At 66.0% G+C, this 26,693-nt stretch overlaps 1 protein-coding gene across 1 annotated transcript; it reads left to right on the top strand.

The window, feature by feature from the left end:
- On the top strand, positions 1-24,368 carry ASPG (asparaginase). The gene is made up of 16 exons (XM_044918154.1): positions 1-82; positions 5,513-5,621; positions 6,299-6,410; positions 8,690-8,815; positions 9,085-9,168; positions 10,271-10,397; positions 14,134-14,246; positions 16,547-16,729; positions 16,819-16,932; positions 17,498-17,614; positions 18,866-18,961; positions 19,214-19,377; positions 21,231-21,317; positions 23,221-23,320; positions 23,603-23,683; positions 24,348-24,368. Exons 1-16 carry the CDS (start codon positions 1-3, stop codon positions 24,366-24,368), a joined length of 1,716 nt encoding a protein of 571 aa, XP_044774089.1.
- The last annotated feature ends 2,325 nt before the right edge of the window (positions 24,369-26,693 follow it).

The following is a 26,693-nucleotide window of genomic DNA, read 5'->3' as shown; positions in this document are numbered from 1 at the left end:
ATGGCGCGCGCGCTGGGGCCCGAGCGGCGGCTCCTGGCCGTCTACACCGGCGGCACTATCGGCATGCGGAGCGAGCACGGCGGTGAGTCTGCGGCTTGGGGGGGGGCGGGGGATGGGGTCGTTCCCACGCCCAGTGACGTCTCTCAGGCCTCGGCCCGGCCCTGGGAGCCGTCTGGGGCCGCGCTCAGCCCCTCCTCCCCGCGCTCTAGCCGGCACTCTTCAGCGCTGAGGCATGGGGGCCCGGGAGGGCCCGGGGCTCCCGCCCCACCCCCCCTTCCCGGACAAACGCGGAGGCGGGCAGGTGTGTGCGGGCTGTTAGAGGCGGTGAGGTGACCCCACCGCTTCCCCAAGGAGGCTCCCAGCTTCAGGGCTCCCGGCAGCTGTAGGCACCCACTTTGGGGGAGTGTGTGGGGGGCAGCAGGCGGCTTGGGCAAGTGGCGCATTTTGTCTTTGCCCCGTGGCAGGGGCTGCTGCTGGCGGTGGGGGGGCGCGGGGCTAAGGCGCTGGAGCTCGCAGGCCACCCTGGACAGGGATGCGGCCGCAGGGGCTGAGCACCTGCAGCGAGGGACCCGAGGGGGTGGGAAGAGGAGGGCTGCACACCAGCATCCAGAATGTTCTGGCGTTCCCAGGAGAGTGGGGAGCTGCAGGTAGCTTCCACAAAGGCCCCTCCCGGTTCGGCGATGTCCAGGCGGGCCAGCACGAACCCTCCGCCTCATGGAAGCAGCGACTCAGACACCCCTGGCGCTTTCTTGGGGGCTCCGGCAGCCGCTTTTCCATCCTCTGTCCCTGTTACCCCATGTGCGACACCAGCCGTCACTTCGGACATTCCCTGAGGCCCCACCCCCGTGCTGGGCCCCAGGACTCAGGCTTGTGTAGAGGGAGCCCTGTCCTGGAGGGGCTCAGGCACGGGGGCCATGGCTGTCCACCCACCCCGGCAAGGGCCCTCCCTGGGCTGTCGGGAGCTTGCCCGCTGCGGCTGTGCCCTCCGCCTCTCCCACCCGGTTAGCTGGTGGGTGACCTTCGGAAGCCTGGAGGCCCCGGTGGACACTCCACCTGCAGGGCGTGGCTGTGGTCGCTCGGCAGCCCCCCAGGCCAGAGAGGGGCTGACATCAAACCAGCAACAGCACGTGATGGAGGTCACAGAGGCCGCGTGCTGAGGAGATGCAAGGCTGGGGGCGCTGCCGGGGCAGGAGGGCCCAGGGGCTGGACCGAGGTGGGACGGAGTGGGAGGGGCTGGGGTGGGGGGAGCCTGGGCCCAGAGAGGGGAGCTGCCCTGAGCCCACCCTGCACGCTGCCCCTCCAGGCATGGCACGTGGCCAGCTGCGATTCTGTTGAGCTCAACACACAGTTCCCAAGGGTCTGGGCTACAGGGACAGGTGGACTCCGACCCTCTCCCCCCAGCACGGAGCTGTGCCTCCCTGCCCTGGCTCTCCGGGGCAGCCCTGGGGCTCGCTCCCACGGGTGCTGCTTCTCTCAGAGGGGCTGCAAACTCACATGTTCAGAAGGTGAGCTAGAGACGCTGACTCAAGAAAGATAGGCTGTGGGGGGAAGGGTCGGCTTCCAGACGGGAAAGAATCTTCCAGAAGCCTCGGAGCCTGCTCTGGCCTGGTGGAGGTGAGGTCGGCAGGCACCTTCTTGTGCTCGGAGCAGCTTAGAGGGGTCAGCCTCTCCTAGCCAGCAAGGACGCGGGTCTTCTGAGCTCCGGCCCTGGGGCAGGGGTGCCTCTCCTGGGCTCCTGGCTGAGGGCTTTGCCTTTGTGAGGCCGGCTTCGTCCCCACGGCAGCTGCCAGCCCTCCCACTTCTTCGGGGAGCCCGTGGCTTAAGCCCCAGACGACAAAGGAGGAAGAGGCGTGGGATCTGGTCCCTGCTGTCGCTCTACCGTCATGCAACCCCTGACCCCCGGCCCTTGAGACCAGAGGGTCCTGGGGCCTGCTCTGGCGCGTGACTGGCTCTCCGTGTTCTTGAGGGACACCCATCTCCTGCTGGCTTTTTTGGCTAAAAGTGTGTGTGGCGTGGAAAGGTGTCCAGGGACCAGGGAAGCCCCAGGCCAGGGCAAGAGCAAGATGGGGATGGATGGAGGAGCCAGGCCCCTGTCCTCTCCCAGCCCCTCTGGGGTTGTTGAACTCGGGACTCCAGGCCCTTCCCCGGAGTTCTGATCCAAACCAGCATCAATGATTAACTCGCCCGGCGCTGCTGACGGGGCTCCAGCCTCGGGAGGGCGGCGAGGGGTGGCGAGGGGCGCAGGCCAGCCACAGCCAAGCTGTTTGGATCGTCACTGTTGGCGTTTCTGCGCCTGGCAAACAGTGGCCTGCCGGGCACACGGCGCCACGTGTCTGAGCCCTGCCAAAGGTCAGGACAGCAAGCGGGGGGTGGAGGCTGTGGCAGCTAGGGACACCCCTTGACCCGTCCCGTCTCTGAGTTCAGCAAAGATGTCACAGGTCAAGGGGCATCATGAATGGAAAGTCAGATGCTAACCCCGAGCCCAAGGCTGAGCAGCATCCGGGGCCTCCTCCTGGAGGCTGAGGAACCCAGGAGCCCCTCCCTGCCTGCACACATAGCAGGGCGAGCAGAGCTTTGGGGCCAGGCATCTGCAGGCGCCGGGACAGCCCGGAGGGTTGCAGGGGGTCCTGCAGCCAAGCCCTCTCGGCAGGGGCGACGTCCGCAGCCTTTCGGTCACCAGAGTATGGCATCGGAGCCCTCGGCCTGGAACTCCTTCCTGAACACGATTTCCCATGCTCACCAGTTCCCAGTGTGGGAGCCCAAGCTATAGGTGGTTCCAGGGGGACCTGCGGTCCTAGGGCGCAAACCGTCCCTTACGGAAGAGGGGTCTGGCAGGAGCTGAGCGGCATCCTCTGCCAGTGGCCGCCTGTCTCCGTGGCCCAAGGACGAGGCCACGGTCTGGTTTTATAGGGGCCCGAAAGCAGGGCTCGCTGAGAAAAATAATACAGTTTACAGAATCAGAGTTCAATGTGAAAGTGGGCATTTACTTGGAACGATTAAGGAAATCATAACAAATCACCAGTTTTAAAAAGGCAAGGATGTCACAAAACCCAGAAGACTGTTCTGTTCATTAACTTGCTGACACTCTCTCGTGGCTGCCCCCCGCCCTACAATTTTTTTGGCTGCATGTTTCCCCTTGCCGTTTTGGTATGACCACGCCGCGGCAGGATTTTGCAGAGAGAACAGAACAGGAGAACATTGCCTTTTCTTGGGCCAGTTTGGGCTGTGCTGCCCACGTGCTCCCTGGGTGGGCACAGCGGGGTCCTGTCCTGGGGGGGGGGGGGGGGGCCTGTGGCCCCGCCCCTCCCCACCTTGCGGCAGCAAAACGTCCCTGGTCCCTGGCAGCCACTGCCCCTCCCGACGGCTAGCAACGGCCTGGCTGTGGGTGGAGGCGACCACCCACAAGGTACGCCTGTCCCATGAAACCCAAACCAAGTGGATCCCCACTTCACCTGTCCCGCACATGGATCCCCAGCTTTGCAGATACCCCCGTGCCACCCACCACAAGGAGCTGCAGGGGACAGTGGCCGTCTGAGTTTCCCGGGGTGGTTCCCACAGCTGAGCAGGCGGGTGCCGCCCCCCCCCCCTCCCAACGTGCTGTAGGCAGGCGTCTGACCTCGGGCAGTGAGGGTCCGTTCTTCCCACTTCCTTGGCTGTGGCCACACCGCAGCAGTCTCCGTGCCTCTCCCTGCCTGGTCCTTATGTGGCTGCCGCCTCCACGTGTCCCGTCTCCTTCTGCTCCCTCTGAAGAGGACACGGGATTACCTGCGTCATCCAGGGTCATGTCCCCACCTCCAGACCCTTAACTCCATCACACCTGCGAAGGCTTTGCATTCAGGCCGCACTCACAGGTCCTGGGGATCAGGACGTGGACACCTTTGGGGGGTGCTTTTCAGCCTGCTGCAGCTGGGGGAGCTTGGCGGCAGGGTGGCGGGGTGGCTGCGAGCCTTCCTCCGTGCCCGGGACCTGAAGTTCTGTCCACGATGCTGGCAGGGCTGCTGAGTCTGGACCTTCGTGGAGGCAGGCACACGTCCTGGTCATGCTTCGGGTGTCTTGGGAGTGTGGCCCGGCCGGCATTCGTGCGCTGATGTCCCGTCTATGATGCTTCTCGCCTGCATGGTTTACTCCTGCGGCAAGCGTGCGTGCAGCCCCTGGTGGGGCTGGGTGCGGGCGGGGAGAGCATTGTTCAAGTGCTCCCTGGGGCCCCCTCTGGCTGGGGCGGTGGCACCACAAACATCCACGAACAGCCATTGGGCCAGTGTGCCCGTGCTGGCCAGGAGGCTGGCGGGAGCTGGGGCCCAGGATTTAGCAGGTGGACGTACGGAGCGGGTTTGGGAGTGGGGAGACAGCCTGAGCAAAGCAAGTGGGTGAGGAATGCGGACCCTGAGTCGGCCAGGCTTCTGACCCACAGACACTGTGAGATAGAGCGGTGCTGCTTCCGTTCCCTACCTGTTTGGGGTCATGTGTTAAGCAGCCGCGGGAAACCGATATGCCCACCCGCGCCGCAGGTGAGGTCACAGCCTGGCTGACACCTGAACCCTCCGCAAGTGGGAGGTGAGGAAGGGGTGCTGTTTTAATCAGCTGAGCAGCAGCGGGGCACAGATATGCCTGCTAGACCGTGAAGGCCAGGAGCGGCAGCTGACCCTGGTCTGGAAGGCCTTACTTGTTTCAGCTAAGGATGTTTCTCAAGGAGGGGGACCCCGTTGTCCTCGTCACCGTGTCCAGGGGCCCAGCAGCAGGCCCGTGGGAGACGCCCAGAGAAGTTAGCTGACCTGTCCAAGGTCATGGTGCTGGTGGCGAGCAGGGTGGGGCAAAAGGCCAGGACCTTGATGCCTGGGAGCCTCTGCCAAGGCTTGTTTCTAGGAAACACACCTGTAACCTTTCAGGGTTTTCCTAAAACACAGCACCATTTCTGCCCAGTACCTTAGATGCATGTTTCTGGGACATGGAGTCTGCAGGCAGAGGGCCTGGGCTGCGTTGTGCAGGGGTCGCCCGTAGTCTGGTGAGGGAGCGAGGGCAGCTGGGCCTGGACATCAAGGAGGGCTTCCTGGAGGTGGTGACCTGAGCTGGGGTACAGCACGTGCTGGGTTGGAAGGGGGACGGGCCAAGGGCTTGCAGACAGAGCCCACACTATGTCTGCAGGCTGTTGTTACTGTGGGCATTCTGGGAAGTGGGGGCGGAAGCGTGGGTGTGTTGGGCTGCATTGTGAGAAAAGGTGGGAGATGGGGTGAGCTGGTCCTGGGTAGAGTGGCCGGAGCCCCTGGCAGGGCCCCTGGGGCTGTCACACTGGCTCCACCGTGGGAAGCCATCAGGTCCAGATGCAGAACAGCTGCCCATTCTCCCCAGGGCCCCGGGTCCTGTCCCCCCCAAACTCCTGGCTCCTGCACGGGCCTGGCCCCCAGCATGTTGGGTAGATGTCCTGATGAGGAGGGAGGAGCCAGCGGTTACAGGAGGCGGCAGTGGTTGTGGGCCCCTCACCCCACATTGCCCCCAACCCGGATTCTGCCTACAGTGCTCGTCCCTGGGAGTGGCCTGGCCGCTGTCTTGCGGGCACTGCCCATGTTCCATGATGAAGAGCACGCCCGGGCCTGTGGCCTCCCTGAGGACACGCTGGTGCTGCCGTGAGTGTGGGCTCCGTGGGGTCCCAGGGGGGGATGACGACCGGCCGTCATTGGGGTAGAGCTGTCCTGAGACGGGGCGGCACCTGCAGGGTCTGTGGAGCGGGCTGTGGTCACTAATGTCCTCTGAGGCTTTCATGGCTTTAGAGCTGACCAGCAGCCCCCTTTACAGGGAGCCTCGGACTCCCACCACCTTGGGCGTCCCCAGCCACGTGTGGACGCAAGCCCATCAAGAGGGGCAGGGGCTGGCCCCAGGTGGCCCTGCCTCCCCCTAGTGTAAGGTCCCTCTGTTCCTTAGCTCTTGGCCAAGGCTGCCTGGTGCCCGTCACGGCTGTCAGGCGTCCTGGCCCCTGAGCTCCCTCCTGCCAGAGATTCTCCTCCCGCGGTCGTCTCCACTGAGGGCCAGGCCCAGCCTCCCTCTCAGAGCTGGGTCTGCTAGGGAGCAGCCTGTCCTGGCCCATCCTTGAACCCCCTGCGGACCAAGGTCCCTGTTCCTGGGGACTCGGGGCGGGGGAGGGGGAGGGAGGCCTGGCCCTGTACTGGGGATGCTGACTGTGGATATGCAGAGCCCACCGAGAAGTCCCTGGGTGCAGGGGTAGGCAGGGTGGGGGGAACAGAGCCGGCAGGGGGAGGAAGGGGCAGAGCAGGAGCCCTTGTTCTGCCTCCCACAGGCCCGCCAGCCCCGCGAGCCCCGCCCAGAGAGTCACTTACACGGTGCTGGAGTGCCAGCCCCTCTACGACTCCAGTGACATGACCATCACCGAGTGGGTTCAGATTGCCCAGACCATCGAGGTAGTTGGGGAGTGTGGGCGGGGCTGGGGTTGGGGTGGGGACCGGGAGTGTGCGTGGCGCTGAGAGTGGGTGGGGCTGTTTACTGGGCGGGGCTGGGAGTGTGGGCGGGACTGGTGGGCTGGGCTGGGCTGAGTGAGTGGGCGGGGCTGTGGGGGTGTGGGTGGGACTGAGAATGTGGGCGGGGCTGATGGGCTGGACTGAGTGGGCGGGGCTGGTGGGCTGGGCTGGGCTGGGGGTTGTGTGTACTGAGCGGGGCTGAGTGTGGGTGGGGCTGTGTGTACTGGGCGGGGCTGGGAGTGTGGGAGGAGCTGGTGGGCTGGCCAGGTCTGAGAGAGTGGGCGGGGCTGTGTACCAGGCGGGGCTGGGAGTGTGGGTGTGGGACTGAGTGTGGGCGGGGCTGAGTGGGCGGGGCTGGTGGGCTGGGCCGCAATGGTGGTCATTGCTGCAGAAGCCGGGCACTGGGGTCTGTGGTGGTGGGGTCAACCTGCCTGGCCCGAGAGACTTGGGAACATCAGGAAATGGCAGCTTCAGTAAAGTGTCGGACCTTCGGGTTACATCTCAGCTGCAAGGCTCCTGAGGCCCTTTCCCCCATGCAAGCAGAGGGTGGGCAGTGAGGGCCATGTCCACTTTCCTGGTGAGGAAATGTCCTGGACAGCTGTTCTGGTTAGTATCCTGGGCCGGGATGCTCGCCGCTTCCCTGATGGTTGACAGGGAAGGCCCACTGTGCTTGGCCCACCGTTCTCTGTTCACCCCACCCTGAAGGTAGGGACTTAGTGGATTTGGGGCCCATAAAAGGCACAGAACCGTGTGCAGGTCTCGTGGTTTACCTGGTGCCAGAGCGCCCCTCCGTCAGCCTTCCTCTCTATTCTGCCCAACCTCATCATCACCAGCCCCCCTCATGCACAAGCCTGGCCCCGTTACCTGACTGCCTCCCACCCCCTCCCTCCGCCACTCTCCTCTACCACCTCCAGGCCCAGCTCTCCCCTGCCTCCTTAAGAAGCCTCAGAGGCTCATCACACAGGCTCCCCTTCCCTGCACCTAGGGGCTGGCCCCAGCTACACGCTTGTGTTCTTCTGCCTTGGGGGGAGAGCAGCGTCCTGGGCCACATGCCCTCTCACTGTGAGCAGGACAATACGTGGTCCTGGGCCTGGTCCTTATGTCCCTGAATGGGCCCACTAGCTGACAGTGGGCATGTCCGTGGCCATAGTCTGGGGCAGTCTCCCTGGTGTGCGGCCAGCAGCGTCCTCTGCTCGGGGCCTGACAGCTTTGCTGAGCTCCCAGGACTGCTGTCCTGGCCGCCGTGTCCAGCCACATGCAGACTCAGAGGGCCTCAGGGCCCTGGCGGCCCGGCCCATGGCAGTGCCCCGTGTGGCCAGCAGAGGGTGCCCCAGCCCGCCGCATGGCTCAGCAGCCTCAGTTCCAGGTACAGCCTGGCTTGGTCTTTCAATGGGCTGCCAAGGATGGTCCCCTCAGGAGGGGCTGGCCCCTTTGGTTCCCAGAATTGTGCCCCTTGCATCCACAGCCTGGGCCAGCCACCCTCCGAGGCCCAGCCTTGGCTGCCCTCTAGGTGGTGGCCAGAGGATGTCCTTGCAGAGATGGCCAGCATGCCTGGGAGGCCTTCTAGGCTATGCGGCCTGGAAGGACTCTTCCCCATGTTTGCCCGCCAGCACCCTGCCCTCTTGCCACGTTCTGTTCCAGCCGGCCTCCCAGATCACCTGCCAGCTCCCAGCACTGGCTGTGCCTTGTGCCCTTTGCTGTGTCCACACCTGGCCCTCCTGCTAGGCCATGGGCTCACAGGCTCACTCACCCCTGCAGACACCTGCCCTGGAGGCAGGGGTCACACAGCAAGGGGCCCTCCAGGAGTCCTGAGCTGAGTTCTGGTGTAGTCCTCAAACTGACCAGTGCTCTTGGGAGCCCTGACTGGGCATCATTTGGGGGAGATGCTGGCCAGAAGTCTAGAGCAGACCCTCTGATCCTAGGGGAATGTCCGGAGACCCCCCCTTCCCCAGTCCCGTGGGTGTCGTGCAGTCAGGAAAGGAAGCTGTCCTGGGTGTGGGGAGAGCAGGGAGGAGTGAGTGGGACTCCAGGCAGGGACTTGCTTTCCAGAGAGTGTCCTCCTGGCCAGCAGTGACCAAGATCCCACCAGTTCCTCCCTGACTCCCTCGCTCTGCATCTGGGACCCTTTCCTCTCTTTGCCTGGAGGGGACTGGCTAGCCGCCTGTCCCCAGGAGGAGGCCCATCCCTGGGAGGAGGCCTGCCTAAGCTTGCTGCCCCCGCAGAGACACTATGGGCAGTACGACGGCTTTGTGGTCATCCACGGCACGGACACCATGGCCTTTGCAGCCTCCGTGCTCTCCTTCGTGCTGGAGAACCTGCAGAAAACCGTCATCCTCACTGGCGCCCAGGTAATGTCCCAGGCCGGCTGGTGGGCATGAGGGCCTTCCCGAGGCCACAGGGTGAGTTAGCACTCTGGGAGACCCAGGCCAGACCCTGGGCCTCTTTCTAGTCCCGCGGCTCCCTGAGGCAGCGCCTGTTGGTCGGCGCCGGCCGGCCAGGCTGGGTGGCGCCTGGGTTCTGCCGGTGCCCACTCTGCTATCCCGGGGTGGGCTCGTGGCCTGCTGTCAGCCTTGTCCAGCTGCCCTGTCTTTGTCCCTCTCTTCGTGCCTCCCCCCAGGTGCCCATCCATGCCCTGTGGAATGATGGCCGGGAGAACCTGCTGGGGGCCCTGCTCATGGCTGGCCAGTACGTGATCCCCGAGGTACCCTCCCCCTCCCTGGAGTGGGGGGTGGGGGGCCTGGGCCTCAGGAGCGCAGGCGAGGTGGGCTCTCTGGGGTGGGCTCTCAGGTGGGATGTGCGGGGGAAGAGTCAGGCAGGGTTTTAAAGATGCGCCTTTCGCCTTACAAGTGACATACGCTGTCACCATAGAGAAACTTGGAAAATAAAGCGGAAGGAAACAAAGCCACCCCCATTTTACTTCCCAGAGAAGCTGCTGTTAACAGCATGCTGTGTTTTCTTCCAGATTACGTATTTTTCTTTTTTTAAGATTTTATTTATTATTTCAGAGAACACTTGTGCCTGGGTGGGGGGAGGGGCAGAGGGGGAAGCAGGCTCCCCGCTGAGCAGGGAGCCCCAGCCAGGACCCCGGGATCACGACCTGAGCCGCAGGCAGACGCTTCACCGACTGAGCCAGCCAGGCGCCCCCAGATTACGTATCTTATACGTGTCCACGTTATCTGTAGGTGTTCATGGAAATTTCTATAGAAGTAGACTGTACCGAGTACAGTTGCCAAGCTGTCTTTCCCTATTCAGCACGCCCCTTCACGTGGGGGCATGGGGGAGACCTTACAAGAACCCCTCACGTTGCAGGGGAGCCCGTGCTGGGAGGTGGGCACCCACCCGCGGGGGTGGCGTCACCGAAGTACGGTGCCCACCGTCTCCCTGCCACTGTGCCCCCGCCCCTGCCCAGGAGAACAGCTCGAGAGCGGCTGGAAGATGGGGGCAGAGCTAGAGCCCCCACCACCCGAGCTCTGGAGCAGGGCTGCTGGGACCCCACCACTGTGGGGAAGGGTCTCTCTCTGCACCCTTGGGCTGAGTTCACAGGGGCTCCCTGGGAAGCAGGGGTGGGGGCAGTGGGCAGGTGGGAAGGGAGGGGTGGCAGGGCCCTCGCATGACCGGCCCCCTGCCCAACTCTCCCCAGGCCCCTCTGGGGTGGGGGGCAGGGTGGGCAGGTGCCCTGGTGGGGCAGCCATCGGCGGTGTCTGTGGGCCATTTGCAGTGGGTGCTCTGTGGATGGCAGGGGGGGAGCTGGAGGGCACAGGGGCTCCCCAGAGCTGAACCACTGCCTCTGCCGTCCCCTGCAGGTCTGCCTGTTCTTCCAGAATCAGCTGTTTCGGGGCAACCGAGTGACCAAGGTGGACTCACGCAGGTTCGCGGCCTTCTGCTCCCCCAACCTGCCCCCTCTGGCCGTTGTGGGTACCGACGTCACAAGTAAGCCCGGAAGGGAGCAGGGCCAGTGGACCAGGGCTCCTGCCCTGGGGTTTGTGCAGAGAGCTCGGGCTGGGAAACTGTGTCTGGGTTTGAGGAGCATCCTCCCAAATTGGGAGCGAGCACAGCGCTTTGTTCTGCCCTGGGCTGCCAAGTCAGGGGCTGCTCCAAGAGGGTGGCCTGCGTGGGCCACCAAGGTGGGGGGGGTGTCCCAGCAGGTAGCCCCAGCTCAGGCCCTGGGGATTGGCCCAGAGGAGGAGCAGGTTTGGGGGACCTGCCCTTCATGAGTCCCCACTCCCTCCGCCCCCCAGCCACGTGACCCTGAGCCCAGGAGTCCGTCTCTGTGACCGTCTCTGACCCTGCCACACACCCAGGGGGACGTGGTTCCTGTGTTGTGACCTCCTCCCTGGGACTTCCCGGGAGTCCTCTGCCTCCTGGGCCTGGCAGGCAGCCCAGCCCCTAGGGAGCCCCTTCCCCTCCCTGCCTCTGACCTTGCTCTCAGCCAGGACTGCTGGCCCAGAGCTTGGGCCTCACTGACCTGGGGGGAGTCACTCCCAGGGCTGCCATCTCTCCACCTGGGATGTCTGCCCTCCTGCCGTGTCCCCAGTGTGTCCTGGCTTCACTCTGGATCCACAGTGGGCATAACCAGCCCCTCCACTCCCACTCCCTGGTGACTGAGGACAGCCCCCACGTCTGCCTGGCGTCGCTTCCTGACTCAGCTGGGAGGTCCTGCGCCTTATGTTGGCCTGGGCATCTGTCCCCACCCCACCAGCTGCGGGATCCAGTCCCGGAGACCCCGTGGGGGGCGGGGGCCTACAGGGCCTGGCAGGACCAGCCTTCCTCTGGGGAACTTTAGGGCTTCGCAGCCCTGCTCCAGGTAGGCCCACCATGGCATGGGGAGACGGGGCTGCTTCTGCGGGACTTGGGGCTCGGGAACCCAGCACCAGCAGGACCAAGGTGGCTCTTCTGCTTGGACTGCTGGCTTCCGCCCGGGGCTGGGGCCCGTGGGGGCTGTTCTAGGAGATGGGCACGGGAAGAGCCCTTGGGGGTCTCCTGGTGCAGCAGCCTCTGTGCCCCCAGAAGGAGGAGCAGATCAAGACCAAGGGAGGAGGGGGCTGTGGATGGGCCTTGACATCCAAGGGCCGGGAGCTTCCTGGGATGCTCTGGCACAGGCAGGGTCTCGGGCGCGCCAGGCCGGGCCAGGCAGGGGTGCAGGGCAGGAGCCTTTGTGGGAAGGCTGCTGATGGGGACTCAGCAGGGAGGCGCTCTGGCCGGCACGGCTGGGCCATCCGTGGAGAGCAGATGATGGGCAGGCTGGTCATGTAACTCTGAAAGCCCCCAGTGCCTTTGGATTCCCCCCAGGACAGACAGACGTGGGAATGCCAGCATGGCTATGCACAGGACCTGGCTGACCCCTGGGTCCTCTGCCGGGCAGTTGTGGGGCCGCGGCAGGCCAGGGCAGCAGGAGACCAGAGGGTGGGCCATCCATCGAGGCGGGGAGGGCCACACGGCAAGGTGTTGGCTCAGCCCAGGCCCTGACTCCCATTCGGATGGTCTTATCCTGCCCCCACGCCCCCATCCCCGGGTGCCCACCAGGGCTTGTAAGACAGCCCACATGCCTGGGCCTCCAGGGGCCAGGCGGGGCTCCACCTGCTTGCTGAGGGTGCCCGGGGAAGGTGGTGCACGCACCGGGGCGGGTGGGCAGATCTGCTTCCTTGCCATGGGGGGTGGCGGTGCTCAGGCCCTCCTGCCCTGGTGCCGGCCGGCTGAGGAAGGAAGGGTTGGGCGGCTGCTCTGCAGGCCTGGCTCCCCCGTGGGGACTGAGTCACGCTCCATCCGGGGCTCAGGAGCGGAGTTTCTGGGGCTGCACTGGGCCGGCAGGCGCAGAGCCGCTCCATGTGGACGGCAGGGCCGTCTGGGCTGCGCCGGGCCCGGGCAGGCCACGGGGCAGCTTGGTGCGCGCAAGGCTGAGGCCACCCCTGGAGCCCTGGGCCAGGGACCCCAGCAGGATGGCTTCCTGCCGGCGGGTGCCCGGTGCCCTGCGGAGCGTGGGAACGTTTGGCCCGGCCCGTCCCAGCGGCTGTCAGGCCCCCAGGCCAGTTAGGCACCTGGTGTTGAGTAATGCCAGGCTCTGCCCAGGATGTGGCTGGCTGGTGGGGGGGGGGGGTGGGGGGGCACTGGGGAGGGGCTGGGGCGGAGGGGGGTGGACGGTGCCTGGGCTAGCACCCCCACTCTCCTGCTGGGGTGGCCCGCCGGAGCCACCCTCTCCTTGTGTTATTATTTCCCTCTGTGAGGCCGTCACAGGCAGGGGCTTGGGGGTCCAGAGGGGCTGTGGGGACACCCAGGGGCCTTCTGTGTGGAGGGCGGCTCGGTCTCCCACAGTGAGGGTTGGGGGTCTGCGCGGGGAGCTGGCCCGGGCTCGGTGTGCCCCAGGCTGCCGTCCCTGCTTCCTGTCTCGGCTCCGGGAGGGGGGCAGGACTTGGGGCTCCATGTGCTGTCAGGGGCATGGTCCAAGCACGCAGGGAGGGGGTCGTGGGCTCTCTTTGTCTCTGCAAACCCCCCTCTGCGGCCATAACTCCTGCGGCTGGCAGCGCCCCCACCCTGGCCTATCTGCACGCCCAGATGGGGCACATGGCCCTAAATTAAAGGACGCCTCTCACTGCTGATTGATGCTGCGGGCCCCTCCTGCTGCCCATCCCCCAGCACCCCCTCGGATGCAGCGCGAGAGGGCAGCGTGTGTCCGGAATGTTCCCTGGTTTGTTACCTCCCATGAATTGCCCTGGTGGCAATAGGAGGTCTGGAGGCTTCCACCCCCCACCCCAGGGTGAGGGTAGGGAGGAGCCCAGGGCCAGGGTCCTGGAGACGCCCCTCCCCACCATCCTCCTGGCTCTGCACACTGGATGGGCAGCCTCGGCGGCCCTTCCCCGCTCGGCCTCAGTTTCCATGTGTTGGATATGGTACCTGCTACCTCGGATAGGCCCTAACGGTCAGTGCCCGTGGGGCCATCGACGCCCGGCCACTGCCCCCACCGGGGCTGTGCCCGGGATTGGGAGAGTGGGGTCCTGTGCTGGGCTCGGGGGTCCTCAGGGCTCGGAGGTGAGGCCTGCTGCCCAGCCCCACCTCCGAGAGTGATGCAAGAAGGTGGGGGGGCCTGTGTTGGCTGGGTCCTGGCAGAGCGGCGACCTTCCGACCGCTGGGGAGACTGGCCTTCTGGGACCCCGAGTATCTGCCCCTCCCCTTTCCATGGGGTGTGGGGGGTAGGCCTCTGAGACTTTGGGGTGTGTCAGAGGGAGGCTGTCTTTCTCCAGAGCTGAGTGCTCCGGAAGACTCGCTCGTTCCTTCATTCTTTCATTCTTTGACTTGCGGGGCTGTGGGCAAGGTGGGGCAGGGGCAGGCGAGGCCGGCTGGACAGACTTCTCCCGGGACCCAGGACGGCACATGGTGTGTGGCTCTGCAGCTGCGCTTCCAGGGCCGCGCACACTCTGTTCCTGCTCCTGGAACGCCTTTCCTCCACCTTCCCTGCACACTTCCGTGCGGTCTGCAAGACTCAGGCGCCCCTGTCCCTGAGGGGTCCTGCTTGCGCCCTGGGCTCCGTGCACAGGCTGGGGCTGCACCCCTCCGAGGACCTGGGAGCTGAGGGCGGGCAGGACTTGTGTCGGGAGCGGGGCAGAGGAGCCCGGCGGGGGTCCTGGCCGACCGGTGGCCTGCACGTCCCACACGTGCGTCTCTGCCCTTACAGTCAACCGGGAGCTGGTGCGGAAGGCCCGAGGGAAGGACCCGCTGGTGGTGCACAGCAGTATGGAACGGGACGTGGGCCTGCTGCGCCTCTACCCCGGGATCCCCGCGGCCCTGGTAGGGACCCGCCCCAGCCCTGCACATCCCGCACGCTTCCCACGCACCCCCTGGCTCCCCGGTGCCTGCCTGCCCATCCTGTCCCCTGCACTGCCCCTTCCCGTCACCCACCCCACACAGGCCTGGGCACGCAGGGACAGAGGCTGCACAAAGCCCCTCAGCTGTCACAGCCAAGGCTGACCCCTTTGGGGCTGAACCCGCACATGTCCCCAGGACCTCCAGCCCCTCCCTCGCCTCCTCAGCTGAGGCTTCAGGGCCCATCTTACCCTATTTGCAACGTGGGCTTGACCCTGTGGATGCCGGACGTTGGTGGACTCACGGCGCCTGGTCCGGGGCTCTGCCGGGGCCGATGGGGCATGGCCCCGAGACCGCTCTTCCTTGTGGCTGCCCTGGCGGGCCTCTGTTTGCTCCCTGCTGGTGACCCCTCAGCCACCAGCTGCCACTGGGGGGGCATAACGCCCGACTCTGTCCTGCCTTGTGAATTGGGCTCAGATGCCGTGTGGCCCCTCACACAGAGGGTGTCTGAGCTACAGCATGCTGGGCATCGCTCGGGTCAGTGCGGGGGCTCGGTGCCAGCCTCAGAGGACACTCCTGCGCTGTGACCAGCCGGGCATGTGGACAGAGGTGGCTTCACGGGGACGTCCCCACACGTAGGGTGGGACTTGGCACGGGCTGCCCCTGAGCTCTGGGCCACAGTCTGTGAACCGGGATCTGATCCCCTCAGAGGGCACTAGGGACAGGCAGGGAGGTCTTTTCACCATGTGTCCCCTGCTCATCCCGGGCTGGGCCTAGGACGGGTGTTCCGCAGTACATGGCGTGTGAGTGAGGCGGACCCAGCCCTGCGGAAGGCTGGGTAGGAAGGATGGGCCTCATAGTTCGAGTGAACAGGCACGGCCTTCCCAGAGACTGGACCCGAGATCTTGCTGGACGCTCCTCCTGTGAGCCCGGGTGGGGCCACAAGCACCAGGACTGCAGGCCCCCCCCCCCACCACCCCCGCTTGTCCTTGGGGGCTCTGGGTCCTTCGCGGGCTGAGGATCTGTGATGGCCTTTCCTCGCAGGCCCCTCAGAGGGGCATTCTGTGGGCTCTGGGGTGGGACTATGCGGCCTGCCTGGCTCAGGCGGCCTCCGGACGCCGGCTCTCGGGCGGGAGCCCTGCTCGGGGGAGGACTGGTCCTGCACATAAGGGCCCAGGAGCTCTCGCTGGTGGGGGCGCTGGACAGGGAGCCCATACGCAGCGCTCTCCCCACCGGGCCGGTCCTGGCCTGAGAAGGCCTTATGTTTGCCGTGGCCAGCGGTCGTGGCATGAGGCTGCCGTGTTCTGGGAAAATCATGCTGCGGCTGTGAAGTCCCAGGCTGGTTCCTCGGGAGATTTCCAGAACGCCCCATAGCTGGGGAAACGAAGAGCCGTGGAGCTGGCCCCACAGGAGGAAGGACGCCGGGGGCTGGCTGTTGCTGGTCTCCGTGGGCTCCTGGGCCATGGGGGCGGGGCCTGCTGGCAGCAAGCTTTGGCCTGCGGTGGGTCTTGGTGTCCAGTGTCCCCATTCTTGCGTGTCTACCAGGGACAGGTGTGCAGTCACCTTTGGCCTTTGCTGGAGAAGCACTTCTGGTGAGGGGTGAGAGCTCCCACGGGGACACCGCCGGGTGGCGAGGTGCTCCTGCCTGCCTTGAAGCCCTACCCTGGGCCAGGGGCTCAGCCCTTGTGCTCCCTCTTGTATGGCGGAGTCTCGGACAGATACTGGCCCTCTGGGCCAGGCCTTCTGGTGCTCAGCACAGGGCACTGCTGAGCTGGGAAGCTGTGTCCCTCCGTGGGGCCCGTCCATGGGTGGACCCAAGGCCCTGTCGTCTGTTTTCCGAGTGGAGCCTTGTAGGCAGGCAGGATGTGGGGGCGCTGCCCCTGGCTGACTTGGAGCCCTATATGTGTGTTCAGCTGTGGGGCACTTCCCCCAAATACTGCCTTGCTGGGGGCGTCCTCTGCTGTGTTTCAGACAGGGCAGGGTGAAGGGGCTGGACGAAGGGCCGCAGTGCTGGGAGCTGTGTGGAGGGGGTGTTCTGATCGTGGCCACACCGACCACGGCCTTCAAGCCTTGAAAGGGGACCAGGGGTCTCTCTGGGAGAACAAGGTGGGGAGCGGACCCTCACGGCTCTCCGTGTGGCCTGCTCGGGGCCGGGACGTCCTGGGCGCGGACGGCAGCCCGGGCTGCATCTGCCGCGGCCGAGCGAAGGTGCGGGACAAGCCTGTGGGTTCCCACTGCTGGAGCCAGAGGCCAAGGCCCTCCCCACCCATGTCGTGGCCCCGCAGGTCCGGGCCTTCCTGCAGCCCCCCCTGAAGGGCGTGGTCATGGAGACGTTCGGCTCGGGGAACGGCCCCACCAAGCCGGACCTGCTGCGGGAGCTCCAGGCCGCGGCCGAGCGGGGCCTTGTCATCGTCAACTGCTCTCACTGCTTGCAGGGCTCCGTGACCTCTGACTACGCAGCTGGCATGGTGGGGGCGGGGAACTGGGCCCTGGAGGGGGAGGGCACGGGCCCTGTGACCCTGCACCCCATTTCCTGCCTGCACCCCTTTCCCCACAGGCCATGGCAGGAGCGGGCATTGTCTCTGGCTTCGATATGACGTCGGAGGCCGCCCTGGCCAAGCTGTCCTATGTGCTGGGCCAGCCCGGGCTGAGCCTGGACGGCAAGAAGGAGGTGCCCCTCGGGCTGTGGGTGTGGGGGCACGTGTCACAGGGCTCCCAAGGGCATGGCGAGGGGGTGTGACTTGGGCAGACCATGGGGCCCAGTCAAGTGGGGTGTGTGCCTGGATTGGAAGGGGGGCAGGGGTGCAGGGCCTCCCCGTCGGGGGAAGGTCCAGCTCTGGGGCCTGGGCTCCCTCCACCCCTTGCTAACCCCAAGCTCAGACTACCCGCTCTTCCACTGTCTCGGGGAGCCATGGTCTGGCACACGCCGAGGCTCCTCAGACTGCTCCCAAGATAGCTCCTCATCCCCCAGCCTTCCCTGGGGGGCCTCAGACGCAGCCAGCCCGGGCAGAGGCCACAGAGTCCTTGGGAGATGGGGGGCTAGTGGGATGGAGGGTGGGGTGGGCCTGCAGGGACCTGGTTGGGGTCAAGCTCCGGCCTGGGGGATGGAACCTGAACCGAGGGGTTTCAGGCCCAGGGCAGCCCTCACTGTCTGCCCTGGGGGTGCCTGGTCTGGGAGGTTAGTCGGGGCTCCTGGGCTCCAAGCATCCCTGGTTTGCTGTGTTCTCCTCCCCCAGCTGCTGGCCAGGGACCTTCGGGGGGAGATGACGCTGTCCACCGGGGCCGAGCGCCGGCCCTCACTGAGTTGCAGTGCGCTGGGCCAGGGGGTTGCCCAGCTCCTCACTCTGAGCCAGGTATTGCCCAGTGTGTGGGGGTGTGTGCATGGGGGCCTGAGGGGCGGCTCCCCGCTGGACACGCTGGGCACCGGCCATGGCCGCCACCATTCCAGCGTGAGCAGGAGACTGCCAGGCGTGGCCTGGTTCTGGGCCCAGTGGAGGGCTTGGGTCCGTAGCAGGGATGACTTGCAAGAATTCAGCATTCAGGCAGGGGGCAGCACCTGGGGAGTAGCCGAGACAGTTGAGCGGAGTCTTTACAGCACGTGGACAGCGGACAGAATGTGGCCCCATCACCAGGGGGGCACGTAGGGGCATCCGGCGGCTGCGCTTGCCTGGGCCCGGCCTGCCGCCTGCCAGTCTCGGCCCCAGGTGCCGTGCGGCCGGTGGGGGGGCAGCCCGCAGGCGGGGTGGGCACGCTGTCTGTCCTGGGTGCTGAAAGGAGAGGGAGCTGGGGTTTTCCTGCACCTGCGGGGTACAGCCCCTTGGGACTCCCGCTTCGCCCTCCCAGCAGGGGAGCTGAGGTCCTACTTCAGGGCCTAGGGTCTGGGGTTGAGGCCGGGCTAGGCCCACGGCGGTGATGGGGGCCTCCCGGTGCCCCACCACGCAGCCACCTGTGGCCAAGGCGTCCAGGCCTGGCATCCCAGTGCTCCCTGGGGTCATGCCATATGTGGCAGTTTCCCCCCTGCGGGGTGGGGGTGGGTGGATTCGCCATGGACAGCTGCGGTCATGTTCACCACCACGTGCCAGGGGCAGGCCACGGTCGGACCAAGAGGCTGGGATGTGTGGCCTGTTACTACGTGGCTGTGTCGGGCCTGATAGCTCAAGGGATGAGGCCGACGGGCAGTCGCTTTGTGGTCAGGCCTTGCCGGCGCTGCAGGGCTGAGGGTGGGCTGGCCCGCGTGTGGGGCAGCCTGCAGGGGCCTCTGCCGGCATTCCCGGCCCTCTGGCATCTTGGGGAGCTCCTAGACGACCCACGGCATCCCCGGGGCTGGGGGCAGCAGCCTGTAGGAGCTCTGCCCAGGGAGGAGTGCCCTTCTTTCTAGGTGAGGGGACCAGCCCCCCTTCCTGTGCTCCCCCAAGTGGGCGCCTTGTTGTGAGTCTGTCCCTGCATCCTCAGTGGTGGTGGCCACGGCTGAGGAATTGGATCTTAGCAGGTGGGTGGCCTGCCCTGGGGCACACGGCTGGGAAGGACAGAGCTGGACGGTGGTCTCGGGTCCCCTGGGGGCAGATGTGCTGAAGACCCCAGGGGTGCCGCTGTCCTCCACCCAGGAGGCCGATGCCATACGGGATGCTCTGATGCCGAGCCTGGCCTGTGCTGCGGCCCACGCGGGCAACCTGGAGGTGTTGCAGGCGCTTGTGGAGCTGGTGAGGCCCCCGCCCCTCCTTGGGGACCAGCCCCAGCCACGCCAGTCCCCGGGGGCGGGGGGCGCAGGCAGGACAGCCTTTCCCTGGGGCCCTGCTCTGCCATGCCGGGCAGCCGGTTGCTGAGGGGCGCACAGGGGCTGTGCCAGGCCCCACTCCCGGGGTGCACCCTGACCCTTCCCATCCCCTCTCCCTGGCCTCCCTGACCCTGCCCAGCCCTCCCTCAGCAGGTGACAGGCCTTTGCATCACCCCAGGGCAGTGACCTGAGCCTAGAGAACTTTAACGGTCAAACTCCTCTGCACGCGGCCGCCCGGGGAGGCCAGCCTGGGGCAGTCACCATGCTGCTGCGGAGAGGGGTGGACGTGGACCCCCGAGACGAGGACGGACTCAGCCCGCTGCTGCTGGCCGTGAAGGGCAGGTACCTGGGGTGCACCGCAGTGGGCGTGCAGGCTGGGGCTCCATGTGGGGTGGGCCTGGGTAGAGCCGCCTTAGAGACGGCTGCCGGTTTGCCTGTGGTGACCCAGCTTGCTGGGCAGAGCTGGGCGGGGCCAAGGACATCAGCTTCCTAGAGCCTTACCCGCCCCCAGCCCGGCTGGGGACAGGGCCTGGGCAGCCAGCAAGCAGGGGGCTGGACAGACAGGCACTAGGGCCTGAGGATGCCCCCTGTCCTCTGCTGGGGCAGCCCATCTCCTGGCCCCCCACACCCAGTCCTGCCTGGCATCTCTCCGAGGGCCGGGCCTTACCTGCTCTGGCCAACAGTGGAAATTCAGAGCAGGTGGTCATGAGGTGGGCAGGGCTCGGAGGGACCTTGGCTCAATATTCTAGGGGCTTATAACCTTATGGGACATGGAACTTGCTGGGAAGACTTTATGGGTGGGGTGGGACCCCTCTGTGTCTCCTTCCCCGTGGCCCATCTGGAAGCCCGGAGCAGTGTCAGATACAGAGTGTGTGCGTGCGTGCACACGTGAATGTGGGTGTGAGAGCTCGTGTGTGTGTCTGTGGGGGTCACAGCTCTTGTGTTTAATCCTTTGTTGGCTTACTTAGTGTCTGCAGCAGTCTCCAGATCCCCCGCTTCTTCTTGGGGATTTATTTCTCCCTGGGGGCACTCAGCCTGCCAGTGAGTGCTTGCAGGTCTCATGGAGAGAGGCTGAGGGTGTGAGAGTCTGGGGTGGCCAGACTGTCAGGCTCAAGTCCTGGGTGCCCCAGCGGTGTGCGCCCTGGGGTGGGCATGTCAGCCCCGGGGAAGAGAGTGATGGGTAGCACCTTCTTCACTGGACTCTTGCTCTTGTGAGCGCGGGGTCAGGGGTTCCCAGGGTGGGGGTGAAGGGCTGGAGTGATCTGGCTGCAGATTCCAGGCTATGAGTCCTTGGGCGTGGGTGGAGAATGATGAGCTCACCGTCCCGGTCCCTTCCCTTCATCCCTGACCCCCCGCCAGCACAACAGCTCCCCGCAAACCGGTCTCCCAGCCTCAGTCTCCTGGCCTCACTCCCGGGGCTGGACCTGCTGTGCCCTGGAGGGCTCTTCGGGGTGGGGAGGCAAGGCCTGGGGGGCCCCACCCTCCTCTCCATGCTTCCTAAAAGTGGGGTGACCGTGCAGTTTATAGTACGAGGACACTGCGGGGGAAGGGACCTGGTTAGCACTTACGCTGTGAGAGTCTGCCCCTGCACATTCTGTTTCCTTGCTTTGCCCACCCATGCCCCCACTCCCCAAGCCCCCATCCCGACCCTGCCCCCACCGCACCCCCAGTGGGTGGCTCCAGACTTGGCCCTGGCCAGTCAGCCTGTGGAAACCCAGACATTGGGGCCCACTCTGGGACCCTCCCATTCACGTTTACCTGCCAGTGTCTCATCCCCACCCCACCTCCAAGGGCAGAGTGCGGGCCCAACTGACTCAGTTTCCCCAGGCCCAACCTTGGCTGGAGCCCGTGTGTGTGGTGGAGCTGGGCCACCCCCAGGGGCCCATGGGAGTGCGTTGGGCCCTCAGGATGGGGGCTGGGGGAGACCGTGGCAGAGGCCTCATGATGGGGGTGGAAGAGCGGCTGGGTCAGGGCTGATACCCCAGCATGGGGCGCGTGCTGGGTGCCTCAGACCCAGCCCCACCCTGCAGACCCAGGATGTCCCAGGAAGGCTCCTGGATGTGTGGAGGGGCATTGCCCTGGCCTGGCCTGGGGGCGGGGGGCCTGGGAGGGGCAGGGAGCCGGGGGGCGAGGCACTCCCCGTGTTGAGCTGCAGCTGCCTGGGCAGGCGGCCAACACGCACTTTCTCGTGACAGGCATCGGGGTGTCATTGAGCTGCTGAGGGCAGCTGGGGCCTGCCTGTCCCCCCGGGAGCTGGAGGACGCGGGGACAGAGCTGTGCAGGTGAGGCTGCAGGCGTACCTGCCCTTCCGGGAGGCGGGAGGCGGGTACGGGGCTTCGGGAAGGGACTGCCAGCTGGGCGGGGGACTGCAGAGGAGGCGAGCCCACCGTGTGCCAGCCTGGCCGCTGGAGTCCGTCCTGGGGGTTGGGGTGGCTGGGGGAGGGAGCTGACCCCCGTTCCGGTGAGGTGACAGGTCTCCTGAGTCTCTGTCCTCCCCAGTGCAGGCCTCGCAGTAGTGGGGGCCTGTCCCTGTCATGGGGTAAACAGAGCCATGGTTAGTGGCCGTCCTGCCCTGGCCCACCATCGCCCGGTGCTAGCAGGACTCTGACGTCACAGGTGCCCTGAGTGACATCCAGGCAGGCCTGGGGAGCCTGGGGTACTGGGGAGGCGAGGGTCCTGGGGCTCTCCGGTGGGGGTCTGGCGGTGGGCTGGGTGGGGGACAGGCCCGGGGCTGCGGAGCTCAGCTCCTTCCTCCGCTGGCACACCCCCCCACTCCTGCTCTGCCTGGGGTCCCTCCGTGCCACCTGTCGGCTGCCCCCAGGCTGGGGCCGAGGGCCAAGGTGGGGAATGGAGAGAAAGAGGTGGAGGATAGCAGAGGCTTGTCCAAGAGGCAAGGCCAGGGCACTGGGGGTCGCCGGGGGTGGGGGGGTACTGGAGGCAGCCTAGGTCCGCAGCCCTGAAAAGGCCCCTGAGCCTGGGGAGTGGGTGATGACCGGCCAGGAGTTGAGGGGTGGGTGAACTGTCTGCTCACAAGAAGACCCCGAAGCTCTGACCCTCTTGTCCCCACTGGCCAGCGTCTCCCCCACCCCCATGCCTCGGTGGTCCCAGTCCCTGATGTGGGGTGGGGTGGGGTGGGGTGGGGTGGGGAGACCCCGCTGGCCCCCAGCCTCAGGCCCTCCCGCCCTGACTTTCAGTGTCCCCAGGCAGACAAGCCCTGCTGCCCAACCCAGCTCCCACCCTTCCCCGGGCGGCAGGCGAAGGTGGGCTCTCAGCTGTGATGAGGTGTTAGGGCCTCAAACGCGAGGGCGGGGCCTGCTCACAACCACTGGCCTTGGCTCTGGAGGGACTTCTGGGCTTGGTTCAGGCTCGTGCGGCCCCGTGGGCGGGCCTTGTTGGCTCCATGGACAGGTGGGGAAACAGGCCGAGAGGGGCGGTGGTTGCCAGGTCCCACCGCGTCCAGGACCTTGTGTGGGGGCGGGCGCAGCCACCCCGAGCTGCCTGGCTGGCTCTGGGGGCCCCTCCGCGAGGCCATGTGTGGGAGGCTGGCGGTGCCATCTGGCATGATTCACCCCAGAAATCACAGGGTGCCCCTATGGGGGCTCATGCTGCTGTTTCCCGACCAGGAGGGAGTCATAGCCCCCCACCGGCGCCCCCAGCCTCAGTCGGCACAGCTGGGGGGTCCCTTTCCCTGCTCAGCCCCTGTGTGGGGAGTGGGCTCCTCTGAGAGGGGCAGGAGGGTGAGCAGGACCCTTGGGGGCCCCTCCTCCCTCTCTAGAGCAGGTGGGCCCTGGTCCTTCTCCGGGTGAGGCGGGCCACGCCACCACGCCCCCTGCTAAGTTCAGGCCCCCCGCCCACATCTCCTGCTGCAGACTTCCCTCCTGCTTCTGGCGACCCCGCCCAGGGAGGGCTGTGTTGTGAAATACGAAGCTGGTGGGCGGCACTCCTTGTGGGGTGTGCGCAGGTGCGTGTGCATGCTTGGGTGAGTGCGTGCGTGCGTGTGCCCTTGGCCTGAGTCATGGTCACCCCCGCTGGGTGAACCCAGACTCCAGGCCACTGGCCAGCCCCCAGTGTATCCCGCACTCCGGCCCTGCTGCCCCAGGCTGGTGCTGGGCGCTGCGTGGGGCTGGCTGTGTGACAGGCCCTGGGGCCCCGACGGCTCATCCTCTCCTCGGCTCCCTCTCCCAGGCTGGCGTCCAGAGCAGACCTTGATGGCCTTCAGTCATGGTGGCAGGCGGGGGCTGACCTGGGCTGCCCGGGCTATGACGGGCGCAGTGCCCTGCTTGTTGTGAGTGCTCCAGGGCCCCCGCTGCCCCCTCCTAGGCCACCTCTTCCAGGAAGGCCTCCTGACAGTTTCATTGGCTTCCCCTCCTTCCCCTCCCCCTGCCCACCTCCAGCCCCAGTGCCCACACTCCTGCTCTCCCTTCCCATCCCAGGCCCCTCCCTGGGCCCAGAGCGGTGGGGACAAGGAGTCACGGGCATGGGTGGGAAGAGCCAGGGAAGGTATCCTGGTGGGCGGGGGGTGGGAGGGGAGTCAGGCTGGCTGCTGGTCACATGCTCCCTCCCACAGGCAGAAGCAGCTGGGAACCTGGAAGTGGTGGCCTTTCTGCAGAAGCTCCAGGGTGGGGCTGGTGCCCAGGCCCCAGGCCCAGTAAGTCCCTCTGTTCCACGCAGGACTGAAGGCTTCCCCATAAGGCTGGACCCTGGCTTAGGGAACGTGTCTAAGGGCCAGTCCTGGGGTCAGAGCCAGAGGAGGCTAGGATGGGTCAAAGTCAGTCAGGCCTGCAGAGTTCTTTCTGCAGATGGGGCACGCACTGTGTAGGGTGAGCTGCAAAGTGCCTGAAGGGACCTGTCGGGGAGGGCTTCCCCTAGGAAGGGTTAACCTCACACCTGCCACACTCTGTCCTATCAGGCCACTCTGTGACGCACCTTCTCACAGCACTGGAGGGCCCCAGCCACGGCCAAGAGGTTCCTTGAGCCTGGAGGTGCCCTCAGATCCCTCTACTGCGTGTACCTGCCCATTCTGCCCCCCCCACGGGGCCGGCTCCCCGTATGGGGACCCACTGGGCCGGGTGGTCCCCCCTGCCTCCCAGGGCAGGTGGGCCAGGTCCCCAGCTCACACCTCCTTCCCCCACTCCATCATCTGGCCGTCCAGAAGACTCTCCAGTCTGGCTGGATTTGCTCAGGTCCTCGGGTGCCTCCCTGGAAAAGGCTGGGCCCCACTGGTGAGGTGCCCGGGCTTGCCTGTCTGCCCTTCCCTCATACACCACCGGTGCCGCAGGAGAGAGGTCTCTTGGGAGACGTCCCATTTGCAGGAAGTGCTGCCTGGTGTCTAACCTGAAGCCGTCCTGCTGCAGCGTAAATGTGACCTGCTGGAGGGACCGCAGGCACCCCATGACTCTGACTGTGATGTGCCCCTGCTGCTGGGACTGCTTCCCTCTGTTTCCGAGACTCAGCCTGAAGGTTTTGTTGGGCAGAGTGGCAATAAAATCTCTCTGGGGACCCCTCCCTAGGTCCCCAAGCCCAGCTCCAGTGGGTCCTTCTGAGTCCCAGGACTGTGGGCATGTGTGCAGGGACTCGCGCCCAGGCTCTGGGTCCAAGGGTGCCCTGGGGGTGAGGGACACCCAGCCAATCCTTCCTGGGGCAGCACGAGGGCGGTGTGGGAGCCGGGCGGCCCTCCGCGGCAGTCCTGCCTCCCCGTGTTTGCTCAGACAAACTGCTCCCTCCTGCAGACAGCCTCTGCCCTATCTCCTCTGATCTGCTCCTTCTCCTCCTCCTTCTTGAAGCTTGAAGCCCCCTCCTCCGGGCAGCCCCCCTGCCGCACACCTGCCTCTGCCTGACTCCCCCTGTACAGACCGGACCATCCCGTCTCTCCAGTCCTCCTGGCCCCTCCCAGTTGCCGGCTGCCTGCTGGGCAGGGTTTAGTCCAGCCCCCTTGTGCCCATGGCCCCTGCCTGGGAGGCACGAGTTGGGGGACCTGTGCCAGCCCTAGGTGCCTAGTTGCGACAGCCCGGGTGGGCGGGCGGACAGCCCCGAGCCTTGTCAGAGGCCTGGCTGGGGCTGAAATTAGGTGTTTGGATCCCTGGCTGGTTCTCTGTCCAAACTCTAAGCAGTCCTGTGGGGCGAGGGCACCCCGGGGCTCAGGCCCACCCCCATGTGACTCTGGGCCTGGCCTGACCTGGCCAGAGGCTTCCTGATCCCCACCCCCCACCCACCCTAACACGGTTCCTGACCCCTCCTTGTTGAGCATGGGGAGTGTGGGGGAAGGGAGAGGGGGCATGGGGGTGTGGGGGGATACCTCCGTCCAGGTTCTCCACCACTTTGAACCTCTTTCACTGCCCACGTGAGGACTCCCATCCGTCTGTCCATCTGTCTGTCTGGCCCCTGGGTTGGAGGCTTGGGAGAGCCGGGCCCAGCCTGAGGGCATGGGCCCTGCAGATGTTGGGCACGAGCGTGACCCCCAAGAGCCTGCCCTTGGCTCCCACTATGCAGCTGGGACCTCTCCCAGGTGGGCCGGGCCGGGGGTGGCTCCACCCGCAGCCCCGGGCTTCTCCGCCTGGTTCCCAGGCCCGGGCTGGCACCTTGGCTGGCAGCCTTCCAGATTCTCGCCCAGACACGGGTGTGCCTGGCCTTGCACAACCAGGGAGCACCGCATGAGCACGGCTGGGCCTGAGGAGCCTTTGCCCCACACCCTGATGAAGGTCCCATGAGTGGGGAGTGTCGGGGGGAAGGGGGCTCAGGGCTTGAGAGCGGGGTGGCTGCCGGCGGGGGGCAGGGGGCAGGACCAGAAGCCCGGTGGAGGCAAGGAGGGAGGAGGCTGCCTCTCAGGTTCCTTGGCGGCGGAGCAGCCCTGTCCCCCACCCCGCCATGTCTTCTCTGTCCCCAACACCCCGCAGCTCCCTGGAAGCACCCACCCCTTGGGCTCTGCTTGCCAGGGTTGGGGGTAGAGCCTGTTGCTCGAGGCCTCAGACCCCAAGGAGCCCCAGATTGTGAAAGCTGCGGGTGGCTCACATCAGCCCACACGGCAGCACCCTCCCAGAGCAGGTGTCAGCCTGCCGGGGAAGGAAGTCCCCCTGCGTGCTGGGTGTCCCACGGAGAGCACATGTTCACCTGGCTTCCCCCCAAGTGGGTTATTGACAGTGGGGGAGAAGCTTCCACAGCCAGGCAGGAGGGGGGAGCTCTCCACCAGGGCTCGCGGTGGGGGGAGGTCCCCTGCGCTTGTGGGACACAGGCCTCCAAGGAGCAGTTCCTGGACGGGGCGTGTGTCTCGGACAGCTGTGGAAAATCACGGGCACATGTCTGGAAACTTCCGCAGAGCCATTTTGTATTCCTGGAAAGAGGCCAGTCTTCATCTGTAAATCAGCTCCTCTGAGAATCACGGATTAGCAACAGGGGGGTAAAGAGCCAGTCCCCTAGGTCCCCACGCACACCACGTGAGGAGTAGCCACACGGGGACAATGTGGGAGGCTCACCTTCTGCCATGTGCTAGCTGCTTGCGTCCCCGCCACACTCCCCAGAGCGTACTGGTTCATCTTCTTTCCCATTTCACAGCTGAAGAAACTAAGGCCCAGTCCCATGCTCAGGGTTGCACTTTGGCACACGGGCCTGGCACTGGGGCAGCCCCCTCGCCTCTGGAAGGTGCCACCAGGGGACATGGCATG

Source organism: Neomonachus schauinslandi, chromosome 9 (assembly GCF_002201575.2).
Source record: "Neomonachus schauinslandi chromosome 9, ASM220157v2, whole genome shotgun sequence".
Classification (NCBI taxonomy): Eukaryota; Metazoa; Chordata; class Mammalia; order Carnivora; family Phocidae; genus Neomonachus; species Neomonachus schauinslandi.
Note: the sequence above shows the minus strand (reverse complement) of the source record. Positions and strands in the feature narration are given on the sequence as shown.